At 43.0% G+C, this 23,363-nt stretch overlaps 1 protein-coding gene across 2 annotated transcripts in view; it reads left to right on the plus strand.

Annotated features, from left to right (window-relative positions):
* Positions 1-10,058: 10,058 nt before the first annotated feature.
* The window catches only part of PECAM1 (platelet and endothelial cell adhesion molecule 1), a 51,390-nt gene continuing 38,085 nt past the window's right edge, over positions 10,059-23,363 (plus strand). For both annotated transcript variants that reach the window (XM_006912303.3, XM_006912304.3), the window contains exons 1-4: positions 10,059-10,278; positions 10,364-10,390; positions 19,249-19,542; positions 20,900-21,205. In XM_006912303.3, coding sequence (XP_006912365.1) covers positions 10,215-10,278; positions 10,364-10,390; positions 19,249-19,542; positions 20,900-21,205 — 691 coding nt within the window. In that variant the 5' untranslated portion in view covers positions 10,059-10,214. The remainder of the gene's footprint in view (positions 10,279-10,363; positions 10,391-19,248; positions 19,543-20,899; positions 21,206-23,363) is intronic.

Genomic DNA, 23,363 nt, shown 5'->3' on the forward strand with positions numbered 1-23,363 from the left:
GTCAGATGAGAGTCCTGAGGCCTTCAGGCTTGCGGCAACTGTTTCAACTTGGTGAGAGTCTCTGGCCCATCGCCCTCCCTCACCAGGCATGTTCTTCTGTCGTAAAGGACTAACAATACCTAAGCTGTGAGGCTCACGTGACAGGACACAGTATCACGTAGGGCAGAGTGTAAGGTAATGAAATGGAATAATGTAGGTGGCATCCATTGACGAGCTTTAAAGTGAGCACGTGGTCACACAAAGTGTGACAGTGCTGGGCCCTCTGGGTCGCCCAGGCACCTGTGCCTGATGCACGCCTTTGAGAGGATCCAAAACCTCTTCCTTCCGCTCTCAGTGGGAGGAGGTTTTCAGTGTTGATTTTTATCTGGCAGAGACCCTCTCTTTTCTTCCTCTACCTGTGGTTTGGGAGGCTCAGCCTGGACAGGCGCCAGGCATCTAACTAACTCTGGAGTTAGGAATGTGTTTTCAGGGAACCAGAGGAGGAAAAAATCCTCTTGCTGACTCTGCCTCGCTGGTTTCCTGGTGATTTATCACTATGGAAACAAGCTCCTTTCCTCTTAGCTGCGGCTCGTTGGGGGCGCACATTGTTGATGCTATTGCTGCACAGATCAGAAGTTCCTTCCTCTTTCCTGTTGCAGAAATGCCACAGTCACCACCGTTGTCCTAGAACTGCAGCTCACACCTGAAGAGCTCGAGCTTGGGAAAAACAATCTCATATGATTCCCCAGGGGTCGTGGGGGCCTTCTGGGTAAGAGGTAGGGCCTGAGAACAATGCCAGTGTGAGAACAATGCAGGCTCCAGGGCTGAACTGGGGCCCTGCTTTTCCCCTTCCCTCAGTTCTCCTAGCCACGTTTTCAAAATGGATTTACAGGCAGTCGCAGGTAGTATTGTGTTAGGCAGCAGAAAACTCAAAGTCCCTTTGTGTGGGCAAAGCTTTTCTGTGAGGGCAGGGCAGATGTGATTACAGGCAGGGCAGAAAACCCTTCCACTGCATGTGCCCACCTCCTTGTGGAGACCCCAAGAGAAATCTCTTAGAGGCCGAGGCTTGCACATGAAGGGCACATGTGGATACAAGAGCGGGGGATGCAGACGGAGTAGAGGTGCCAGTGGAGGGGAGATTGGTATTCGAGGAACACTGCACATGTGTGTCATCGTCAGTCACTTCCACATTCACAGGGGTTTCAGGTGTTGGCAGCTGGAGACCTGGGGATAGCTATCTCAGTGGAGGTTGGTCCAGCATTCAGGCCACTCCTTCAAGGCCAGTGCCTGGGTCAGAGCACCCTGAGCCTGACATCACACATACTGTGCCAGGTCCTGGATGTGAGGACACAGGGCAAGTGGTGAGTGCAGATCCCAGAGACAGTAAAGGCAGCTCCTTGGCCAGGAGGTCTTGAGACTCGGCCAGGCCCAGCAGGCCCCTCACTTACTGCATGGCACAGCCAGCCCTAGGGACCTTCTCTGTAAGATGACCGAAGGGATGGCTCTCTTGGCCCCATCCTATGGTGGGGAGAGGGGACAAAGTACACCTCACATTTACAAATTTCACTGTTCCAGAGGTCCATCTGAGAATAATTTTTTGGTGCAACTGATCATGAAATTATCCAGTAGGGAAAAATTCCATTTAGAATCTGGAACATTTCAATGCATCTGCAGAATAATGTTCAAAATACCGCTTTACCTCCAACATCCAAGATCTCCCCTCCATCTTTCCTAGGTCTCAAAATGTTCCTCCTGTTCGCTTTCCATCTAGAATGTCCCTTTATTTGGAGCATGTTTGCTCCTTGTCACCCTAGGATTCTTCCGGGTTCTATGTAGTAGTGTGATAATTTATGTGTTATTTTTCTTAGCAGAACAGGCTGAATCCCTGAATTTCACGTCTGTCTAGAAGCACCATTTCCTGTGCATATTCTCATACCCCAGCTTGTCTGTCTTTTTTATTTGGATGTTTATTTATTTTAATTTTGTTTAATTGGGTAATGAAGCTGTAAAAACAACAGGAAACATTAAGACAGTTGTATAGAACAAATTGAAGGATTACATCCTAGAATAACCTAGGTGAATAAATACTTCACATTCTGTGTATTTCAGCTTTTTCAGATTTTGACCCCTTCAGTCTTTACTCTAAGCCAGAGATTTTCCCATTGTGGGGCATTTTAAAGAGCCCGGAAATATTTTTCTTCTAGAGGCACTGTGCAAAAAGTTGAGGGTTCAGGTCTGGAGTCAGGCAGCCAGGGTTCCAATGGACTTTACCACGTAAACTAGCTATGTGATCTCGGGCAAGTGTACCAACCTCTCTGAGTCTTGTGTCTCACCTGTACAATGAGGATAATACTAGTATCTAGCTCATAGGATTCAATGAGACAATCCATGAGAAGTGAGTGCTGAGTACTCTATATTTTAGGAGAAACCCCACTCCAAATCTCTTGAAATAGTGCAGCCTTTCGTTGAAGAAAGTTTGAAGGGGACCGTGAGAGGAAAATTATGTCATACTTCCTAGAGAAAAACTTAGTGAAAATCCTCTGTTCCTAGTTTTTCTCTCTCAAAATCAAGTCCCACCGTCCTTCCCAAAGTCAGCCAGTCTGTCCTGCTCTGTCACCCTCATTCCCAGATGGGCTCCTTTTTCCCTCCCTTCTTTGTACCTCATCCCTGGCTTTTGTCGTTCCTCGCCCTTCAGCCCCTAGGGAGGAAGACTGTGAGCACTTAGATTGCGTTTTGTTTTCCTCCTTCTTTTTTAGGTCATGCTTTGCTATGTACTCCGAAAATCACTATAAAACATAGCTGAAAGTAAAAAAGACTCCAATGAATGAAGTGATATGCCCTGTTCATTGGTCAGAATACTCAGTATTGTTAAGATGTCAATCAAAACCTCAGAAGGCTTTTTTTTTTTTTTTTTTTTGAGTAGAAATTAAGAAGCTGATTTGAAAAATTTGTATGGGAGGGCAAAGGCCCTAGAATCGCCAAAACAACTTTGGAAAGGAAGAAAAAAGCTTGAGTACTGTCATTACTAGACTTCCACATGTACAGCAGAACTACAGAAATCAAAACAGTGTGGTGCTACATAAAAATAAACGGATCGAGAGAACAAAATAGAGACTCTAAAAATAAACCCATACATATACAGACAGCTGATTTTCAACAAAGATGCCAAGAGAATTCACTGGAGAAAAGAGAGTCTTTTCAACAAATGATGCTGGAACAGTTGCACATCCATATGTAAAAAAAAAGAAAAAAAAAGAATTCTGACCCATATCTTGCATCATATATAAAAGTTAACTAAAAATAGGTAATAGATCTAAATGTAAAATGAGAAAATCTTTCTGACTTTAGTAGGCAAAGTTTCTTAGATGTGACACCAAAAGGATGATGCGCAAAAGAAAAATTTGACAAATTGGACTTTATTCCTTAAAATTTAAAACTTACCAAAAGACATTAAAAGGATAAAAAGACATGCCACAAACTGGGAGAAAATATTTGCAGATCACATAATTGACAAAGGACTTGTATTCAGAATATACTAAGAACTCTAAAAACACAATACTAAGAAAACAAACAATCTCACTAAAAAACTGGGCAAAAAATTTTAGTAGAGACTTTAGATGGCAAATAAACACATGAAAACATGCTCAATATCATTAGTCATTAGGAAAATGCAAATTAAAACCATAATAAGAAATCACTACACTCCCACTAGAATGGCTCAAATTAAATATTTGCCTGTCAAGTATTGGTGAGGATGTGAAAAAACTGGAATTCTCTTACATTGCTGGTGAGAATGTAAAATGTATAATCAGTTTGGAAAACAGTCTGTCAGTTTCTTAAAATGTTAAACATACACCTACCACATAACCCAGGCATTCTACTCCTGAGTATCCACCCAAGAGAAAATGAAAGTATGTGTTCATACAAAGGCTTGTTCCTACAGTTCTACCCGTGTTAGCTTAAAATCAGGAATAACCAAAATGCCCATTGATAGGTAGATGGATAAACTAACTGTGGTGTATTCATGCAATGGAATGTTACTTAGCAATGAAAAGAAATGAAGTATTGATCATGCCGTTTGAAAGAAGATAGACACAAAAAAGAGTACATACTGTATGATCTCATTTATATAACATTCTAGAAATGCAGACTAACCCATAGTGACAGAAAGCCGATCAGTGTTTGCATGGGGGCTGGTGGGTGTGGGTAGAGGGGTGCAGAGAGCGGAGGGCTGACAAAGGGTGCAGGGACACTTTTGAGGGTGATATATAATTTCAGGGTGCAGGGAAGGCTGCCTCAAGATATCCCATAATGGCACATCGATTATTTTGAATTAGAATCACTTGGACAGCAGCCGGAGCAGAAGGTGCTCTCTTACTCTCCTCTGTCTTCTAAGTGGAGGAAGATACATCTCCATGATAGGTGCCTGCCCTGCTCCTGACGGCTGAGAGGCAACCTTATAACAAGAGTTTAAAAATCCAGAGTCAAAAGCTTATACAAACAAACCTTGAAAAGCCTTTACTAATTAATTACCCAAGCCCAAACCTTGCTTAGATTCTTTTCTAATGAGCACTAACTTTTTCTGTCCTGTCAATTTCTCAGAAATTTAATGTGTGGTTTTTTTTTTTTTCGAAAAAGTATAGTTACCCGAATCAGTCATTTCTCTGAGCCTCATTTTATGATCTGAGCATCATATTGTGATTCTCTCGCATGCGTGTCTTAAATTGGTTTTTCACCTGTTAACCTTGTCTTGTGTCAATTTTATTATTTTGTTATTAGTCCAGCTGTTAGAACTAAAGAAGGGTCCAGGGTGAGAATTTTCCCCGTCCCTGACAATATGTTCACTTTCTTAACTGTGGCTGTTGTGTCACAGGGTATACTTATGTCAAAACTTTTCTAAGCATACCTTTTAAATATACGCAGTTTATTGTACATTGTATCACAATAAAGCTGTGAGAACTTTCCATTTCTTACTAGAATTTTATAAGCTAACACCCCAAAAAAAGGTGTCACATAATTTAAAACCAAAAAAGTACAGAAAGGTTTACAGTTGAGGTCCCAGCTGCCCAGTTTCCGCTGCCTGTTCCCCGACTACAGATTACAAGAATTATTTGCATTGCTATAGACTTTTCAAAACTTAATATTTACCTTGACTGATTGTGAGGTAGCCTAGTCAGTAGTGAACGGCAAGTGGAACAAAAGTTTACATACCCTTCGAGAGTCAGGTAACCCCTAAGAGAGCCTGCCAGTCATGCCCAGCCCTGAATGCACATACTGGAATCCTTTTGGCCTATTTCCAACTTTCAGATACTTATGTTATCTATCTGTTCCTATCCTTTTCCCATTTTTCTATTGTATTGTTGATCATTTTCTTCTTGGTTTCTGAGAACTCTTCACATATTAGAGAGATTAGCTCTTTGTCTATGATGTGAGTTGTGAAAATTTTTTCCAGTCTATCGTTTTTCTCTTGACTGATTTTTTTTTTTTTTGGCAAAGTAGACTTTCATGGAGTATAATTTATCAATCTTTTATTTTATGACTTCTGAGTTTTAGTCATAGTTAAACAAGCCTTTGCTTGAGGAATTTTTTCATGTCTTTTAGAACTTTGATGGTTTCAGTTATACCCTCAGGTGGTTGGTCTACTTGGAATTCATTTTGGTATATGGTATAAATTGTAGGATATAGTTTTCCCACTTTTCTTTTAAAACATTAACACTTATTTTTGAAATAAAGCTTTTTTTTTTCTCCTAGTGTTTTAAAAGTATTAGCATTGCGTGTGAAAAGATGACTAATTTTTATAAATTTACTTAGAAACTTCTGGGCAATGGTTGAGGCATTTATCACTATTGCTCTAATGTCACCTTGAAAAGCAAAAGTTGCTTACTCTACAATATGTAAAAGTTGCCTTTGAAGCCAACATTTAGTACTCATGGCGTATCCATTTTTTCCCTGACAAATCAAAGTTTGGTAGATGGGTGGGGATAATTTCCAGCTTAGGCACACATTGCTTTTCAGAAGCTCTTACCAAAACTTCCATTGAACCATAGATCAGAGAAAAAAACTGTTCTCTAGCTGGAAACCATCACGTCATGGGACTTGCCCTGAGACAGAGAAGTCTTTGTTTTCTGTCCTCCCAATTCGAGTCTGATATAGCTTTACCATGTGGCAGTATTAGAGGGTAGCATTTCAAAAACAAGATGACATGCTGACTTATGATGAATGGATAGGAATTAGCCAGGGAAAAAAAAGAGGGAGAAGAGTACTCCATGCAGTGGAATAGCATTGGCATAGGCTCAGGCATGTGATGTGTTCTAGGAACTATAAATTCCAGCAACCAGAATGTAGGGTCAAGGAAGACAAGGATGAGAGATGTCAGAGTTACAAACCTCCAGACCTGCAGAGAATTTTTATAAAGTTTATTTAAGCCCAAACTGAGGACAATTGGTAGGAAGTAAGATCTCAAGTGCTCTGGAGAATGACAGTTTTGCAGTTTTCTGTTATGCATTTGAAATTAAGGAAGGAATGTAAGGAAGATTTCATGAAGGTGGGAGAAAGCAATGCAGGGATTGGATTACAGGATAGTGAACAGGGTCATGTGCTCTCTTGAGGATGGTTACCTGTATGTTCAAAAGTATGATGATCTAGATGCACAAAAATAGTAGACAGGGCTTGCTTGAGGCAAAGAAAGACCTTTTACTACAAAAGTTATATGCCTGGGGTATGACTATCCACCACGACCAGCCCAACTGAGTTAGGAACTTATGATCAGATCACCCTGTGAGGTTACTTTATGTAGAACTCCTTGTTCAGCCACAGAGACCAGGCTTGAGAGGTAAGCAAGGACTGGATCGTGAAGGATTGTAAACTGACTTTTTCCAGAGGGCAATGGGAAGCCATTATGTTATCAAATTAAAGGGAGTTAATTTGCCTGCAAGCATCAAAGCCAAATGAGATACCAACAGGGGTTTGCCGCCAAGTAAGTAAAGGAAATGGCGCTGAGCCTGGAAACAGGTGAGCTGGTGCTCAAAGACCTGGCTTTCCAGTGGCCTCTGGGGGATAAGTTCTGTAAGGGAAAGATCATTAGTCAAGGTAGTTAAGGGAGTTGGGGTCGTGGGCTCTACTGATTGGTTGGGGCTAAGGTTGGGAACAGTCAATCACTGCATTAAATCCTAATGTCATGGCTTCGTTCTATCTGGTTTCAAGGGAATGTGGCTGGTAGGATCATTTCATTTCCATGGGTCTGGAGCTGAAACACAACTGAAGTCAAGATGTTCTTTTGACTACACTCTGTTTCTGTGGTCAACAGACGTGAGGCTTTGTTCCTAAGACCGTTTGATGATGAGCAGAAGCTGATGCTCTAATGCAGTCTGTGCAAAGCGGAAGGGTAGGAAAGAAGAGAGGCAAGTGAGTCATAGTGCTGTTAGACTAAATGGCCAGTTTGTATCAAGGAGGAAGAAAAAAGTCAATTTAAGAAAGCAAAATGTTTGCGTGCTTACAATTTTTCCCTTTTTGTGGTCATTTTTCAATCTAGAGATAGGAACGAGGACTCCTATGGCTGCTTCTTGCTGAAAAGGGGCAGAGTTCGGGGCTTAGAGAAATGAAATTGTCTTACATTCAGTTGAAACTATTATTATAGTTTCCAGTTTACCATGAATACTCTGTACTACCATAATGTTTGTTTTTTTTTTTCCCTTGGGAGTGCTGTTTTTAGTCTTAAAGATGAGATTTTTTTAGCCAAAAATATACAGTCTCTAACAGAAAACAATTTGATAAGGATTATCAATATAATGTATCTGTGTAAATAACCCACGAAAGAGGCCTCCCATTCCAGAATGTAGCCAGGAAAAGGCACCTAACAGGTTTTCTCATGTCTTATAGCTAAGTAATCTTATGCATAATTCTATTTATCTGAGACTCAACTTCCCCAGAGGTGTTAATGTAGGTGTAGCATGTTATATTAGCTGCTGCATAGACTCTTCCTTGTTTTGCCAGCAAGTAATCTAATGCAATCCTATTGTCTAAGACCCACATGCTAAGGACTCTTGTAAGGTGGTCTGTTGGAGTCTTAGAGCTTGAGCAGTAGAATAGGCCAAATGGCTGACTGTACAGGTTAAATGTCATAATATCGGGTATTTAATAAGAGATATGTCTGTGAAGACAAAAGGAAAACAAAGGTTAATTATCAGAGCAAATTATAAACTAGCTTCTGAGTTTGTAAGGCTATCAGTCAAGATTTCTAGGTGTAAGGCTGGAAGCATCTTTTGTAGTTTGAAATGTCCCTGACGTTGTCATTAGGTGCTAAGGTAAACTGCGTGGCTTACACAGCATTGGTCACTGAGATTGTTTAAGTATGAGCTGTTGTGATTTTCTGAATTTTATATCAAATTGCTCATCTTTAGTTTGCCTGGCTTTGGAAAAAGGCAGTTTGAGTTCTCAGTGATTCCTAGTCAGAGGATGAGAGAAAGATTGGAAACATGTTTGGAGTCACAGGCAGATATTGGAGGAAACGAGAATAATTCGGAATCCAGTCCAGTTTACAAAGTGGAATACAAAACAAAACCCAAAAGAAAATGAATAGCACTAGAATCTAATATCCGCAAAAGTATATTATAGTTTCTATTGGAACATAATTTTTTCTCTCTAATCGCCCCTATTTTTACCAAAGATAGCCAAATTAAGACTAATTTATTTGCAAAATAAGTCTACTTTCAATAAACTTGGCCTGGTTATTTGTATAAGTCCAGCAAGAATGTTAATTAACCATATGGGCACTTTTAAATATGCTTTGTTGCAATCTTTCATAAAGAATCTTCAGATTGAACTTAAAATGCCTATCGGGGCCAGAAAAGCCAAAGCAAAGACTTGCCATCAAAGGTTGCCTGTAATATAGGTTTTGGGTCAGTTCCTCTCTTCCTGAGATCTCCAGACTATCTCGAGGTTTCTACACCTTCCAAGAAGAGACATTATTTACTCACATGGTAAAAGCTACTGGGAATCATAATCATGTAAGCAGAGTACTAGGCCAATATCTCCAAGGGCTTTTATTGGCTTCCATAAGTCAATATTAATTGCTTAAAGCTGTCTCGTCATGTCCAAGTCTCTGCATCTCTCTCTCAAACATGACATGTCAGTCAAAGCCTTGTTAATAAAAACCACTTTCCAATTATGTCCTGTTATAAAGAGAACAGATTCTTACTGAACTAACACAAATAATCACATTGCCATGAAAATGAAAATACTCATTAAGAGTTTCTGAATTCTAGCTTTTATGTCACAGGTATAACGCAAACTCAGAGGAAAAACTTGATCCAAATTATGTTTTGGTAGATGGACCAAGTTAAGGTTTTGCTCAGATGGCCAAAGCTTTGTATGCTGTAAGAATTCCTTTAAAGCCATTTAAAAATTAATTTATAATCAATCATAGGATGCATTTCATTGTCTCTGAGAGGCCTGAGATCCTCTTCAAGGGTGCCCCTTAAGGTGGACTTGTCAACAAACACAAACAACAGAAAATGGAAAGTGAGCGTGCACAGTAAAGTTGGAAAGCTCAGAAGGTAAAAAAAAAAAAAAAAAAATGGCTTCAGAACACCTGAACTGCGCTAGGATGGAACCGGAGTACAAGATGGCTGCTGCCACACATCATTTTAAAGAAGTGAAGTTTTTGCTCAGTTACATCTCACTAATGAACCTATAATCTGAAAAAGTGAGCCGTGTTCCTCGGCCTGGCCAGGAAAGGTAGGAGGTCCAGACTTATGCTGTGTGGAAAGAGCCCCTCTTGGGGGAGAAGGAAAAGCAGAGGGATGTTACTGAGTGTCCAAGGAGAGAAGCCAAGGGTGGAGGTTGGAGAGAGGGAAGAACCTTCTCACCCTGCCATGAGAAGGGGCCCCAAACCCAGGCGAGACAGGAAGGTCGGGAATGATGAGGCAAATGTCACTTGTGCCTTTTCCCCCCGCCTAAAAAATTAAACAAAGCAGCTGCATTCAGTGGCCCCTCAGGAAGACCAGTCATTTCCTGAGGAACTATCAGACCAGCCCATGCATTGTTTCTGTTTCCAGCAATGGCTGCCATTACCTGACCAGCACCAGAGCTGCTCTCTGCTGCACTAGGAGTTACCAGAGCGGTATTTCTTGCTTTTCACAGGGCAGGTTTCTCATTTGTGGTGCCTGGGAAGTGTCTTCTGGCCCAGGGGCTTGGCCCGAAGGCAGAACTAACTGTCTGAAGTCTTCACTCTCAGGATGCAGCCAGAGTGGGTCCAAGGGAGCACGATGTGGCTCAGAGTCCTGCTGACACTTCTGCTCTGTGAGTTTTACTCTCTTCCCACCTCACTTAAACGTCACAAGAATTGAAGCTCATGAAATCAACATATTTCTTCTGTATTTTCCAGGTTCAAGCCTTGAAGGTCAAGAAAACTGTAAGTTGTAAAGTTTCTATGTAGCCTCACTGTGTCTTTCTGTGATGCTTAAAACTCCTGTCAAATTGCTTGGGTTAATGTTTATAACAATTGAGGAAAAAAATGTTCCAATCGAGAGCTAAAGTGTATTGCTTTCGGGCATTTTTAGGAGATCGTTCTAAGCCAAATTCTAATCAGTATGTTCTATGTTAGAATTGGGGACGTGGGGAAAAAAAAAAAAGTGAGTGATTCCATAATTTCTTTTTGTCGTTCTACCATATAGTTCTCATTTTTCATATTCTACCCTATCCCCAATCTTTTTATTCACAAATGAAATACAATCAATTTGTTAGGGTCATGAAGACAGAAGATAGTTTAAATTGTTGTTATGACATTTTTCTCCTAAATGAGCTAAAACAGATGTTGAATTTCATCTCCCATCTACCCATGAGGCTACAGTTATACCTGCAATATTTTATGTTTTTGGCAGGAAAGGGGACTTCTGCCTATCGTTGAAGTTTGCTTTATCATCCACTTTAGAGCTAATTTTGAGTCTTTAAGATAGTAGGTTTTATTTTGCTTTATCTGGGACCATGCGAAAGAGGGGGTTTGGCTGGGTCCGGGGGCTTAATAGAGGGAGAGCCCACAGAACAGGATTCCCTTGTCAGCGGTCACTTCAGTTGGCAAAGGATGGAGGTGACTGGGTTGCAGACAGCTGTACAGCTCTTTGGAGATGATATATGTGGATGATGCTGGTTCATTGAGCCAGGGCTTGGAATAGTGGCTCCAGGATGGGGATGATGCTGGTTCATTGAGCCAGGGCTTGGAATAGTGGCTCCAGGATGGGGAGGGCTAATGGGGCTACTAGCAAAGCCAGTCTGCAGGTCTCCAGGTCAACTGCCCATGGGCTTTGGCAGGCATTTGATCCCTGTGACAATCCATGGATTTCCATCATCATCGTAATTATATCAATTAACTGACGATGTCTTTGCACCTCAGAGAAATAACCAACTTGTCCAAGCAAGAGCCAGTTGGCAGGGAATCAGCACGAGAACCTCCACTGTCCAAAACCCGCCTATCTGTCCGGTGCCACAGGCCTGACTCCGCTCTTTAAAGCTACTTTGACTTTGCCTCTCTGAGCTCTTTTTCCGGTCTGTAAAGTGGGGATGATAAGAGAATCAGTCGCAGAGTCAGTGTGAGGATGAGGTTAGATCAAAGGAGGCGACTGGCCTGCCCGGCATGTGGCGGTTAATAAATAACGGATTATTCTCTGCGGTCCTGGTCCTGCCAACTTCCCAGCTCCTGCACCACACCACACCACCGTCTGTCCACTCCGGCCCACCACCTCTAGCTTCCGTCCAGACCACACCCTGCCAACACACGCATGCTTTTGGGCTTCTGTATCTCGCTGTCCGCATCCTGTTTCCCGGGACCTCCAGTCTCTCCCATCTCCTTCCCTACCTCAGATGCAAGTAAATCGCTCCCTTTCGAGGGTTCCTAGAAAAAGGTCTTTGTACCTTCAGGAAAGACCTTGCAACTGTAGGACTTAGAGCAGGAGACTCTCCCACTGCTTCCTCGGGCCTCCGCTTTGTTTTATACTTGAGGAAACTGAGGCCCGGAGGCCATAAGGTATTTGTTAATGGTCGACCCTTGGTGTTAGCAGCGTGGGAGCAAGGATCCAGGTCTCCTGTTCCTTAGGTCACCCAGACCACACTGACAGCGCGTTTGATACGCGTGGCCTATGTGCTTTCTTCACATGGCCTGTTCTCTGTGGCTGAGGTGCTCGATCAGCCCTAGCCTTTCCCACTCCTTTATCTCAGGCCTTCACCCCGCAGCCTGCCTGTCTCCTCAGGAGATGACCTCAGCTCCATCTTCACCTAGAAAACAGTGTTGTCTGGAGGGCACTCCCTTAACTTCCCGCCCTGCCCTGGCTTCAGGCTTATCTGCCTCCCCACCCATCCTCCCAGCTTCCCTCTGCTTCAGAGATGTCTGCCTCTGTGCTGACCAGGCCAGCCTGTCCACCTGGGCCCTGAGCCCAGCTCTCACATTGCCCCCCAGGATCTCACTCTATCATTTATTTAGCTTTCACCCCACTTTTAATATCTTCCCTGCCGTGCCCCCACTTTCTGGCTCTTTCCCCTCAGTCTATAGACAAGATTGGTAGCTTTTGTTGTTTTTTTTTTGGAAAAAGAAAAATCACACACAACCCACCCCCTCCATTTATCTTGTGTCTTCTATCTATCCACTCCCTTCCTTAGTCAAACTTCTCCGAAGGCTGGTTTATACTCACTGTCTCTGCTTCCCTGCCTCTCCGTCATCCCTCACTCAGCAGTCTGGCCGTGGCCCCCACTGGAATCCTCTCATGGACCTCCCAATGCCAGGTGCCATGAACAGGCTAGCCCTTAGCTTTGTGGCCCTGTGCTGCCTTTGCACGAAGCCTCCTTCCTTGGCCTCCTAGACCCTCTTCCCTGGTGTTCTCTTATATCCCTGACAAGCCCGCCTCCTTTCCTCAGGGGACACACGGACTTTCTGGGGTCTGAACTCCCTGCCTCCCCTGGTCTCTGCAGGCTCCCTGGTCGTACCCTCTTTCTACACCTCCACATACTTCCCTGGTCCAGCTGAGCCCTGGCCTCTCCCCTGAGCATGGTGTGCGGCCAGTAGGTGACATCTCCTCCTCGTCACCTCTCAGGCCTCTCACCATGACTTTTTTTCACCCTTATTTTTTACTGGCATTCTCTATTTTACTTGGTGGCACCTGTATCCTCCTGGATACCTAATCTATTATAAAAAAAATACCTATAACGTAAAATTTATTTATTATTAATGATATTTAGTACATTCATAATGTTGTGCAAACATCACCACTGCTAATTCCAGAACCTTTTCGTCACATCCCCAAATAAGCCCTTTCGTGTCCACTAAATATTTCCCAAGTCCGCCCCTTCATTCCCACTGCGCCTGCCCTGGCTCAGACCTCATCAGCTATCACCCGAACCCCTATCCAAGCTGTTTGTAAGCCTCTGGTCTCTTCTTCCAGCCCACAGTGATATTTCTAAAGTTCCAGTGTCATCCCGTCACTCCCCTCAGGATAAAGATCCTCAGGGTAGAGACCATCTTGTCAGCACAGCAGGCAAGGCCCTCTGTTCTGGCACTTCCCACCTGGCCCCTCCGGCCCCACACTCTGGTTCCTGTAACTGTGCCCAGATGCTTTGATTTCTCATGCCCTGTACCCTGGTACATGTTGTTCTCCTGCCTGGATCACCCCTGTTCTTGGCCTGGTCCAAGGCTCAGTTCAGGGGTCACTTCCTTCAGACTTTCCTGGGCCTCTCCTGGGCCCTTCCTCTTGGTATCTCCATCACTGTACCCCAGTCATCTGGGTCCTCATCAGCCTGCACAGTCTAAGACAGCAGGGATGATTTCGTATTCACCTTGTAAGCCCAGCACCTGGCACAGGTGCTCAATAAATGTCTCATTGAAGGGGACTCAGACTGAACTTGGAGATGCTTGAGATTCAAAGGAGAAGATAGGCCAGCATCAGCGGGGACTCCATGCCTCGTGGCTCCCTGTAATTTTCCTGACAATAGCGGGTGGTTCTTCCTTCTCCCCCCTCCCCCACCCCACCTTGCTTTCTGAGTCATTTCCAGGTTGAGGGCCAAGTGGCCGGCTGAGGCAGAATGCCTCATCTTCCGAGGGAGCATTGGCATCCGCTGACTGGAGGCTCGAGGTAGAGGGGAGCAGGCCCCTTCGTTTGGGGTTTGGGGATTTGGCACTGTGGCCCCTGGGTGCACTATCTGTGCTGTGGTGACTTCGTTACTTTGAATCCTCCTCCATCAGCCTTCGTCCCCCCAGGTTGAAAAGATCTGACCTCTTTGGGCTGTTTTGCAGCCCATGATTCTTTGATCATGACAGTTCTGAACCTTTTGGGTTCTATAAGGAGAGCTTTGGATCCTCTCTCCAGAAAAATCCACATTTGCACATCATCAGAGGAGGTTCATGGGTCACCTAACAGCCATCCATGAAGCTCCAAGGGGCCCAGGTAGCCCAGGCTGTGAACAATCACTGTATTCTATGAACACACAGTATTCCAACTTGGCTATTCCTGGACACAAAGAGGATGTTTTCCATTTTCTGTATTAACTTAATAATCAGGTAGAGGTTTTTGAAGATCGGTTGGGTGGTATGTTTGTTATCTATTGCTGCTTAACAAATGATCCCTAACATAGTGGCTTAAGACAACAATTTATTATCTCGCACAGTTTCTGAGGATCAGGAATCTGGGTGTGGCTTAGTTGGGTGGTTCTGGTTCAGGATCTGTCAGGAGATTGCAGATAAAATGTCAGTCAGGGGTTATGATTATCCGAAGGTTAGTCTGAAATGGGGGATCTGCTTTTAAGCTCACTTCTGTGGCTGTTCCTTGCCACGTGGGCTTCTCCATAGGGATGCTCGTGACAGGGCACCTGGCTTTGCCCAGAGTGTGTGACCCCAGACAGAAGTTGCAATGTCTTTTGTAACCTAACCTCAGAAGCGACATACCAGCCCTTCTGCAGTATTTTCTTGGTTACAAGACCAACCCTGGTATGATGTGGAAGGGGACCGCAAGTGGGTGTGACTGCCAGAAGAAGGCAAGGCTCACTGGTGCCCCCTCGAAGGCGGCCACTGCATGGGCCCTGCTGGCCGCTGTTTTTGTTAAGGTTTTGTGTCGAGCCATAGAGCTAGATTCTTATCTTGAAAAATTTCATAAAATGCTTTTCCTTCTTCTGTCCTGCCCTCCTTTTGTCTTCCTTGTCTGTTCCAGCTGGCCAAGGACGTGTGAAGTTAGCCTATTAAGTTGAGTGAACACGTTGAGTTAACTTATTAAGGAGATGTGTGTTAGAGCTGCTTAGAAAAGCAAGATGGTAGAAGTGCCCCATGCTGATGGATATCATCCTCTCTAAAAAACGCCAGCTGATGCTTCACCCAAGTGGGCATTAAAATTGTTAAAAAGTGGCAGGGCTCCTATAAAGAGGAAACGAATGAGGCCTGGTCAGATCGGAGGGCCTGGAGTAGGGAAGAATTGTAAAATGCAGATTGTGAGCTCCAGGGGTGCAGAAAATGTGCCAGTCTCACTCTTCTCTGAACCCCCCAGTGTTGGGTGCGGTGCCTGACACAGAGAAGCCCACTTGAATGTCTGCTGCAGGAATGGTGTAAGGAAGCGGGAAGGGAATGGCGTGTGAACCAGGGGCCAGGCATTGAGCGGCACATGCTCCGCCCCTTCAGTGCTCTCAGACACCTCGGTTCATCATTGTTCGAAATTAAAATACCAGAGAAGGCAGGTATTAGTGTTCCCATTTTGTAGAAGTGGTAGCCCTGAGGGGTAAAGAACTCCCAGCATCACCCAGCTAATGGCTGTGGGTTTGAACCCGGGTGTGCCTGACTCGCTTTCTTGCTGTACCCAGCTCCATGTCCAGTCTGAGGCATCGCCTGCCATAGGTACGCTTTTCATTCAGGATGATGCGAGCAAAGTAGCCTAACACGGTGGATGACTAACACTGGGCGTCTGGAGAAGTTGCTATACTAGACCTGGGAAATTAAAAAAAAAAATGGTTTTCTTTTGAAAAAATTCTCTAGAAATATGTAATTGAGATAGAGCTTTAGCGACCTCGAGACACAAGAATTGGTTTTATATCCATGACTGACAGAATCTAGCTAACATTTCTCAAGCTCTTCACTTGTGCCAGCAACTGTACCTCAAGTACTTACACTCAGCTTCCCATGTTCACTCACGATTATTATGTCCGTTGTATGGATAAGCAAACTGAGGCTCGAAGAAGCGCACTAAGTTGCCTAAAGCCACACAGTTTGTGAGTCTCAGCAGGGAACTTGGCCCAGACAGTCTGGCGCCAGACTTTTGCTCTCTACTATCTTCTGATAGAAACAGCCTGGCTGAAAATGAGGGAGGGGTAGTGAGACCTGCCTGCCCCTGCCTGGGAAGGGACCATTTTAATCAATGGAAAATTAAATATGGTCCAAAGGATCTTCTGCACTGAGAGCTCACCCAGGGGGCTCCTCAGCTGACAGGAATAGAGAAAAATGGAAAAGGGAGTTCTAAAGACTAATGCTGTGGGAAATGACTTGAATTTAAACCCTCACTTTGTTTCATCTCATGGACTGATGGGATGCCATTTTTTTTTTTGTCAAAGTAATTGCTCAGAAGAAAGGGACAGGTGTGGACTGTTGGATTCATTTAAAAACCTGAGACATTATAGACAAATTAAATTCTAAATTGCTGGGAAAAAGTTTGACTTTGTTAAAAGAGGAAAAGACAGTTTTTACCAATGTCTCTGGCCAGCTAGCTAGCTGTACCTTTTCTTATTTGAAAACTGACTTGAGACCACTTATAAAAATTATGTATTGTTTAATATAATTCAATGAGGGACCATGGCAAGATGGCCCAAGCACACAAATTTCTGGAGATCTTCCTTTGTCTAAAAATAAGGAGATTTAGAATATCTAGGAGGCTCAATAAATATACATTAATCAGGCGCAGCCTATGAATATTTTTCTCTTAACAAAGTATCTGATGAGAATCGAACTTTTAGGAGCCTTGCCTAAACCATGTGACACTATTTTGCTTGAACAACACCTGGTGTCCATTGTCCCACACCATCTCTGGACTCTGAAGTCCTCATGGGCCACATAAACTTTGAGTGAGGTCCTTGCTTGGAGCTGTCTGTATATGGAGAGTAACATCTTGTGTAAAAGAGGAGGGAGGAGTAAATAAGACTTATCTTTGAATTTGCTTATAGATGCATAAAGACTAACTAAAAAGATACACAAAAAACTAAAATCAGTGGTTACTTCTGCAAGGGGAGGTGGGAACTGGGTGGATGGGAACAGGAATAGAGAAGAGACTTTATGCTATATTTTTTCTATATTTTTTCTTTTTTGGACTTCAAGTATACAGAATTGGATTGATCATAATAATCCTTGGTTCATAGTACACTCTCATCCTTGATCCTTACATAATTGCCTTTTGTTTTATTTATATGTGTGTTTTTAATAACATAACGAATTCACAGGACTCCACCACTCAACCCAAGAATTAGAACATTACCTATACCTGTATCTCCTTGTGTGCTCCACCCAGTCTTCTCTCTCTCTTCCCTTCAGAAGTGACCACTATCCTGCTTTTTTTTTTTTTTTATTAACCTTAGGTCCATCTGCCTTTTAAGATTTGCATTATTTGAGATAATTTGTCAGTAGGCTCTTTGGAGTTTTCTCAAAGACACCGTATCATCTACCTTTGGGGGTTTTGAAACATTTGACTGCACTGTCCACTCAAAACTTTAAATAAATATTTAATATCTTGTGATTGTTTTATTCACACTTCATAGTTGAGACAGGAGACTAACAAAGCATACCAGATACAATAGCTTTCAACCCTAGGTCCTGAAGCCAAATGAGTAGCTTTCTTGAGAACAGGCATGGTGGAGGTTTATGGGGGACATATGTAGGAGTTTCGAGGTTTTGAGAGGCTATACCTGATTTTAAGGTCATGGACTTTGGGTACATTTCCCCCCAAATTCCTCACATGTTGTTCATTTTTTCTAGCCATATATAGACAGTGAGATGTTTGAGGCTGTTTTCGTGACAGGAGTTTGGAGAGTGAATATTTTACAGTGCTGATCAAGTCTGAGTCCATGTGCTCAGGTGATAAACCACAGGGAAGGTAGAGCTGAGGTACTTTGAGGGGCATCAAGGAGCATAACCAGGTAGGCTGTAGAAGGACCTATGGGCAGGACCAAGAGGATCCTCAAAAGACAGACCTGCCCTGAAGCTTGGACAAAAGTCTTGATCGATGAACATGGTCTAGAACCTTCTAGCCTGGAAAATTTTCAGAGCAATGTCCTATTGCCAACCAACCAACAGACAAAAATACTTATTAAATAGCTAGAGAGCATCTAGTTCTAAGCTATTCATCTTCCCATCGGCCCACCACTTTAAATAAGTTTCAAAATGCGATCTCTAGTCTGTTGATAGTCTATGATTGCTGGATATTAGATGCTGGATGACATGGGCCAGAAATGATGCATTTGACTAGTTGAACTGGTACCTGGTTTCTGGCAGAGGTTGGGTAGCTAATTGGGTATCATAGCTACTCTGGGGGCTGACCAGAGAGTCCCCTCATCGGTAGAGGAGAACCTGTGCTCTTTGCTTCTCAATGGCAGATGGGGATGGGGGCTGCAAGTGGCTGCCTCAGAAGTGGTTTCAAGTCTTCACCCATCTGGCGAGGACTCTTTGAGTTCATCAGCTAGAAAATGCCAGCTAGGACTGTGCTAATTCCTTCAGGCCTGGATGAGGAAGGAAATTTCCTGGGTGTGACTCCTGATTTCAGAATGGTGATAGCTGTCATTTATGAAACAGTTACTGTATGCCAGGCACTGTACTGGGTGCTTTCCTGCTCCTCTCCTGTGAGTCTTGCAATAACCTCCTAAGTATATATTACTGCCCCATCTTACAGATGAGGAAGCAGAGCATGGGGAGGTCAGTTATCCAACATCACACAGTGAGTGATGAACGGGGACTTGAATGCTTGTCTGCCTGAATCCTATGCTTCTTCTAGGGGCCATGATGTGGCAGCTTACAGGCTGTGCATATCTATGGACATGTTTAATTGTCACACTCTGAAGACCACCACCTCATCTTGGTGGGAATATGAGCAGCTTAGTACCAACTGCCTCGTGCTTGACCCACTACCCAGAGTGATTACCTGCCTGGCCCCTGTAGGCATTTGGGACCCCTGGACACTATACTGTGCAGGATGTGATAAAACCAGATCACCAGGACAATGTTGTTTCTGAGATAACAGATGTGTCTGCCCTCCTTCTCTTGGCATTTAGCCTTCACCATCAACAGCATCCACATGGAAATCCTGCCAGCACAGACGGTGCAAAATGGGGAGAACCTGACCCTGACGTGCATCGTGGATATCAGCACCACCTCGCACACCATGCCTCAGCACTGGATTCTCTTCTATAAGGATGACGTGCTGTTTCACAATGTCTCCTCCATGAAGAGTGCAGAGAGTCATTTCATTCCCCAGGCCCGGGTCTACAACGCAGGGATATACAGATGCACTGTGATTCTGAACAACAAGGAGAAAACCACTACGGAGTACGAGGTGTTCGTGAAAGGTGAGTCCCTGGAATTGAACGTAGCTCAAGCAGATAAAGCTAACGCATGCAATAGCCAGAACAGTAATTGAATGCAAAGTAGCACTGGACCAGTTACTGGCCCATCCGTCACTCTTTTCACTCATCTGCCTGGAATTTTCCTAACCTGAAATGTAGGCATTAGACATGCCGCAAACATGCCAAGCTATTTCTCACCTCCTTGCCTTTGCACATGCCAGTCCCCTTTCCGCGAATACCCTTCATCTCATCTCCTCGCGAACTCTGATTTCTCCTTTAACATTCAACTCAGTGATCTCTGACACTTTCCCAAGCAAAAGTGATCACCCCCAGGGTCCTGGTCCTCACAGCTCTTATGCTTTCTCTACATTCACTGGTGTTTGTAAAAAGGCCATTGGACCAAGTGTTGACATTGAATTTTGCGGTGATTCCGCCTGAATTCCAATCTGGGCAAGTCCCTGAACCTCTCTAAACTTTAACATTCTCGTCAGTGAAATGAAGAAAATATTACCCAGTTTAGGGAATTTTGAGAGGATTAAAAGATATCGTGTAGGCAAAGTACTTAGCCCAATACCAGCACATAATGAGTTCTCAGTAAATGGCAGTTATGCTTTCACTTGTTGCAACTATTTCTCACAGATCTGTCTTCTCTTCTGCACTGTGCAATCATGAGGAAAGAGATAGTGTTTGGTCTCTTTTTGTACCTCGAACAAAGAATCTGGCTCATAGAAGGCACTTCATAAATGATCAAAATAAAACAGATGAGAAGAAGAAGAAGAAACGGATGGGGATAGAGAAACAGGAGAGAAATCACTGTGGGAAATTTGGGTTCAGAGATATAGGGGTTCGTTCATTCATTCGTTCATTCATTCCCTCAGAAAGCATTTCCCAAGACTGCAAGTCAGGAATAAAACAGTACAAGACATGAAAATGCTATGAGCTTTTGGATGAGCCTTGAACCATTCTGAACTTCACCTTTTTCATCTGTAAAATGGGCATAATGTTATGTTTTATGCCCACTCAGGAGATTTAGTATGAGAATTACATATAAAGTCAAGCCTAGCTCTGTGGCTTGCATTCAATACAGTATAAAGTTTTGTTTTGTTTTTAACTGTATCAGTTGGGAAGACAGTGGTATTATATGTCAAAAGCATCAACCACATCGTAAACATATTTTATAATTTTCCAGGTACCTTTTGTAGTGCTAGGCACCTATGTGCTCAATAATTACCTGGTAGGTAGCCCCAGGTATTCTGGGACTAAAAGAAAAGAACCGTTAGGTCAACCACCGTGACTCAGCTGCGAGAGGCCTGTGCCACTAGGTCAAACTGGTTCTAATGGACTGTCTCTTTCCCCAAAGGAGTGTCCTGTCCCACAGTGACGCTGAACAAGAAGGAGGCGATCGAAGGTGGGAATGTGATGGTCAATTGTTCTGTCCCAGAGGAAAAGGCCCCAATACTTTTCACAATTGAAAAATTTGAACTAGATATCAAAGCTGTCAGGCAAAAAAGAGAAAAAACTTCTCAGAACAAGAATTTTGTGATGCTGGAATTCACAGTCGAGGAACAGGACCGTGTGATATTCTTCCAATGTCAAGCTACCATTATTTCCGGGAAAAATGTGGAGACCTCTGAACACGCCAGGAGCGAGCTGGTCACCGTGAGGGGTCAGTCCTGATTTGCTTTTTTTCATTCTTTCTGGCTTGCTGGGTCAGTATGGGGAGAAAGAGCCCAGGATTGGAAAGGGCCTGGGGCTTCCCTACAGGTTGCTGTTCTCAAGATAGTTTTCAATCACTTTAAGTCCCTAGTTTTCAAACTTTCTGACTGTGACACAGTTTAAAACATGTGTGTGTGTGTGTGTGTGTGTGCGTATACACATATATATACACACACATACATATGCATATATATACACACATATATATGCATAAATTTCCCAAACGAAAGTTTTACAGACAATACTTAACCTTAATATGTGATGCATTGTGCTATTTTCTATTCTATTTCAGTGTTTTGGTTTTTTTTTTAACTCCAGCCATAACTCACTGAAACGATCCACTGTGTGACCTGCACTTTGAAAACCACAGCTTTAAGCCAGTGTGGGTCAGACATCAAGAAGTGGGGTTTGGAGGAAATCAGGAAGGAGGGAGGGCCAGGTCCTCAGCCTTGATCTCCCGCATCTCCCGCATTTGATAAGGAGCTCCCCCGTGCTACCCGACCCCCATCACCAAGACTTTGGAAACAAGTTAGGTGACCTGAGAGCTGGTCTTGGAAGAGAAAGGCGGCAGCAGAGGGAAGCCTGAGTGTGAGTGTCCAGGAGAGAGCTCTGAGACAGGCAGCCAGCAGACCCCAGGGACCTGAGGGGGAAGGACTTGTGAAGCAGGGAAGAGGCAGGGAAAGGCACATTCTAACACAGATGGCCTCGAGTAGTTTCAATATGTCTGATATGGAGAAAAGTTTACAACATATTAAGTTTACAACATATTAAGGAGCCCTGAAGTTCATCATAGATGACCTTCTGCTTTGGCATCTTACTCCACCCCTGCCCATTGTGTGTGTATATATGTTGACAAGCATGTATATAATATGTACGTGTATATATGTATACTTACATACATATATAAATGTTACATATATGTGATCTTTTTCTGATCGGAATACATAGTGTGGGTTAAATTTTCGGGAAATATGGTACACTATAAAGTGACAGTCACTCATAGTATCACAACTCTGAGAAAACCACTTGTGTGGTCCTCTAAGCTTACTCTGCTTATACGTTCATGCACACACATAGAGTTTTTGTTTTTCTTTGTTTTAACATAAAATAGGACTTATTAAACGTACTGTTTTATAATCTTTTTTTAGCTTAATATGTTGTAAACTTTTCTCCATATCAGACATAGCTCTACATCATTTTAGTGGCAACTTGGAATCCTGTTACAGGGATGGGCCATAATGTATTCACCACATTTTCTATTGATGCATGTTTAGATATTTTTTCAGTTTTTGCTATTAAAACAATCTTGCATCAGACATACTTGTACTTATAACTTTGTATGTTTGCAAGTATTTTATTATTATTAATGGGATTGATTCCTATGAGTCAAATTATCCATTGAAATGTTTTGTGCATTTCAGTGCACAAAAGTGCTTTGTGCCAAAGTGCTTTGTGCCAAAGTGCGTCTGATCTCGGCTGAACAGTTCCATCAAAAGCAACGTTTACCACCCTTATCAACACTGAGTATTGTCAACATTGCGTTATTTTTGCCAGTCTAATTGAGGCACAGTGATGTATAGTGTTGTTGTGATTCGTTTTTCTTTGGTCTTTAATGAGGCTGAGTATGTTCTTTATGTTTATTGGTGTATTATATTTCCCCCCATAAACTTCCTGTTCACATACATTTGCCCGTTTTTACTATTCCTTATTGATTTGTTTGAGTCCTTTATAAATGAAAGGTTTAACTCTTTCTCAGGTTCTATGCAAATATTTTTCTTTTTGTCAGTGTGTTTATGATTTTTTCCATGCCGAAGCTTTTAATCTTTAGTTAATCAAATTTATCCATCCTTTTTCCTTATGGTATCTCAGTTTTGGGATTCATACCTAAAGTTCCTCTATACTCCAAGATTATTAAAGAAAAAATGCATCTATGTTTTCTTTTACTGTTTCTGTGGTTTAATTTAATATTTTTTTTCCTGCATTTATATCTCTGGCAGATCTGGAATTAATTTGGGTATAAAAAAAAGCCCTTCAGTTATTACTAAGCTACCCCAGTAGGCACTTATTGAGTGTCCTAAAAGATACCCTCTCTTTTCTGACTTTTACTC

This window comes from Pteropus alecto, unplaced genomic scaffold (assembly GCF_000325575.1).
Source record: "Pteropus alecto unplaced genomic scaffold, ASM32557v1 scaffold134, whole genome shotgun sequence".
NCBI lineage: Eukaryota > Metazoa > Chordata > Mammalia > Chiroptera > Pteropodidae > Pteropus > Pteropus alecto.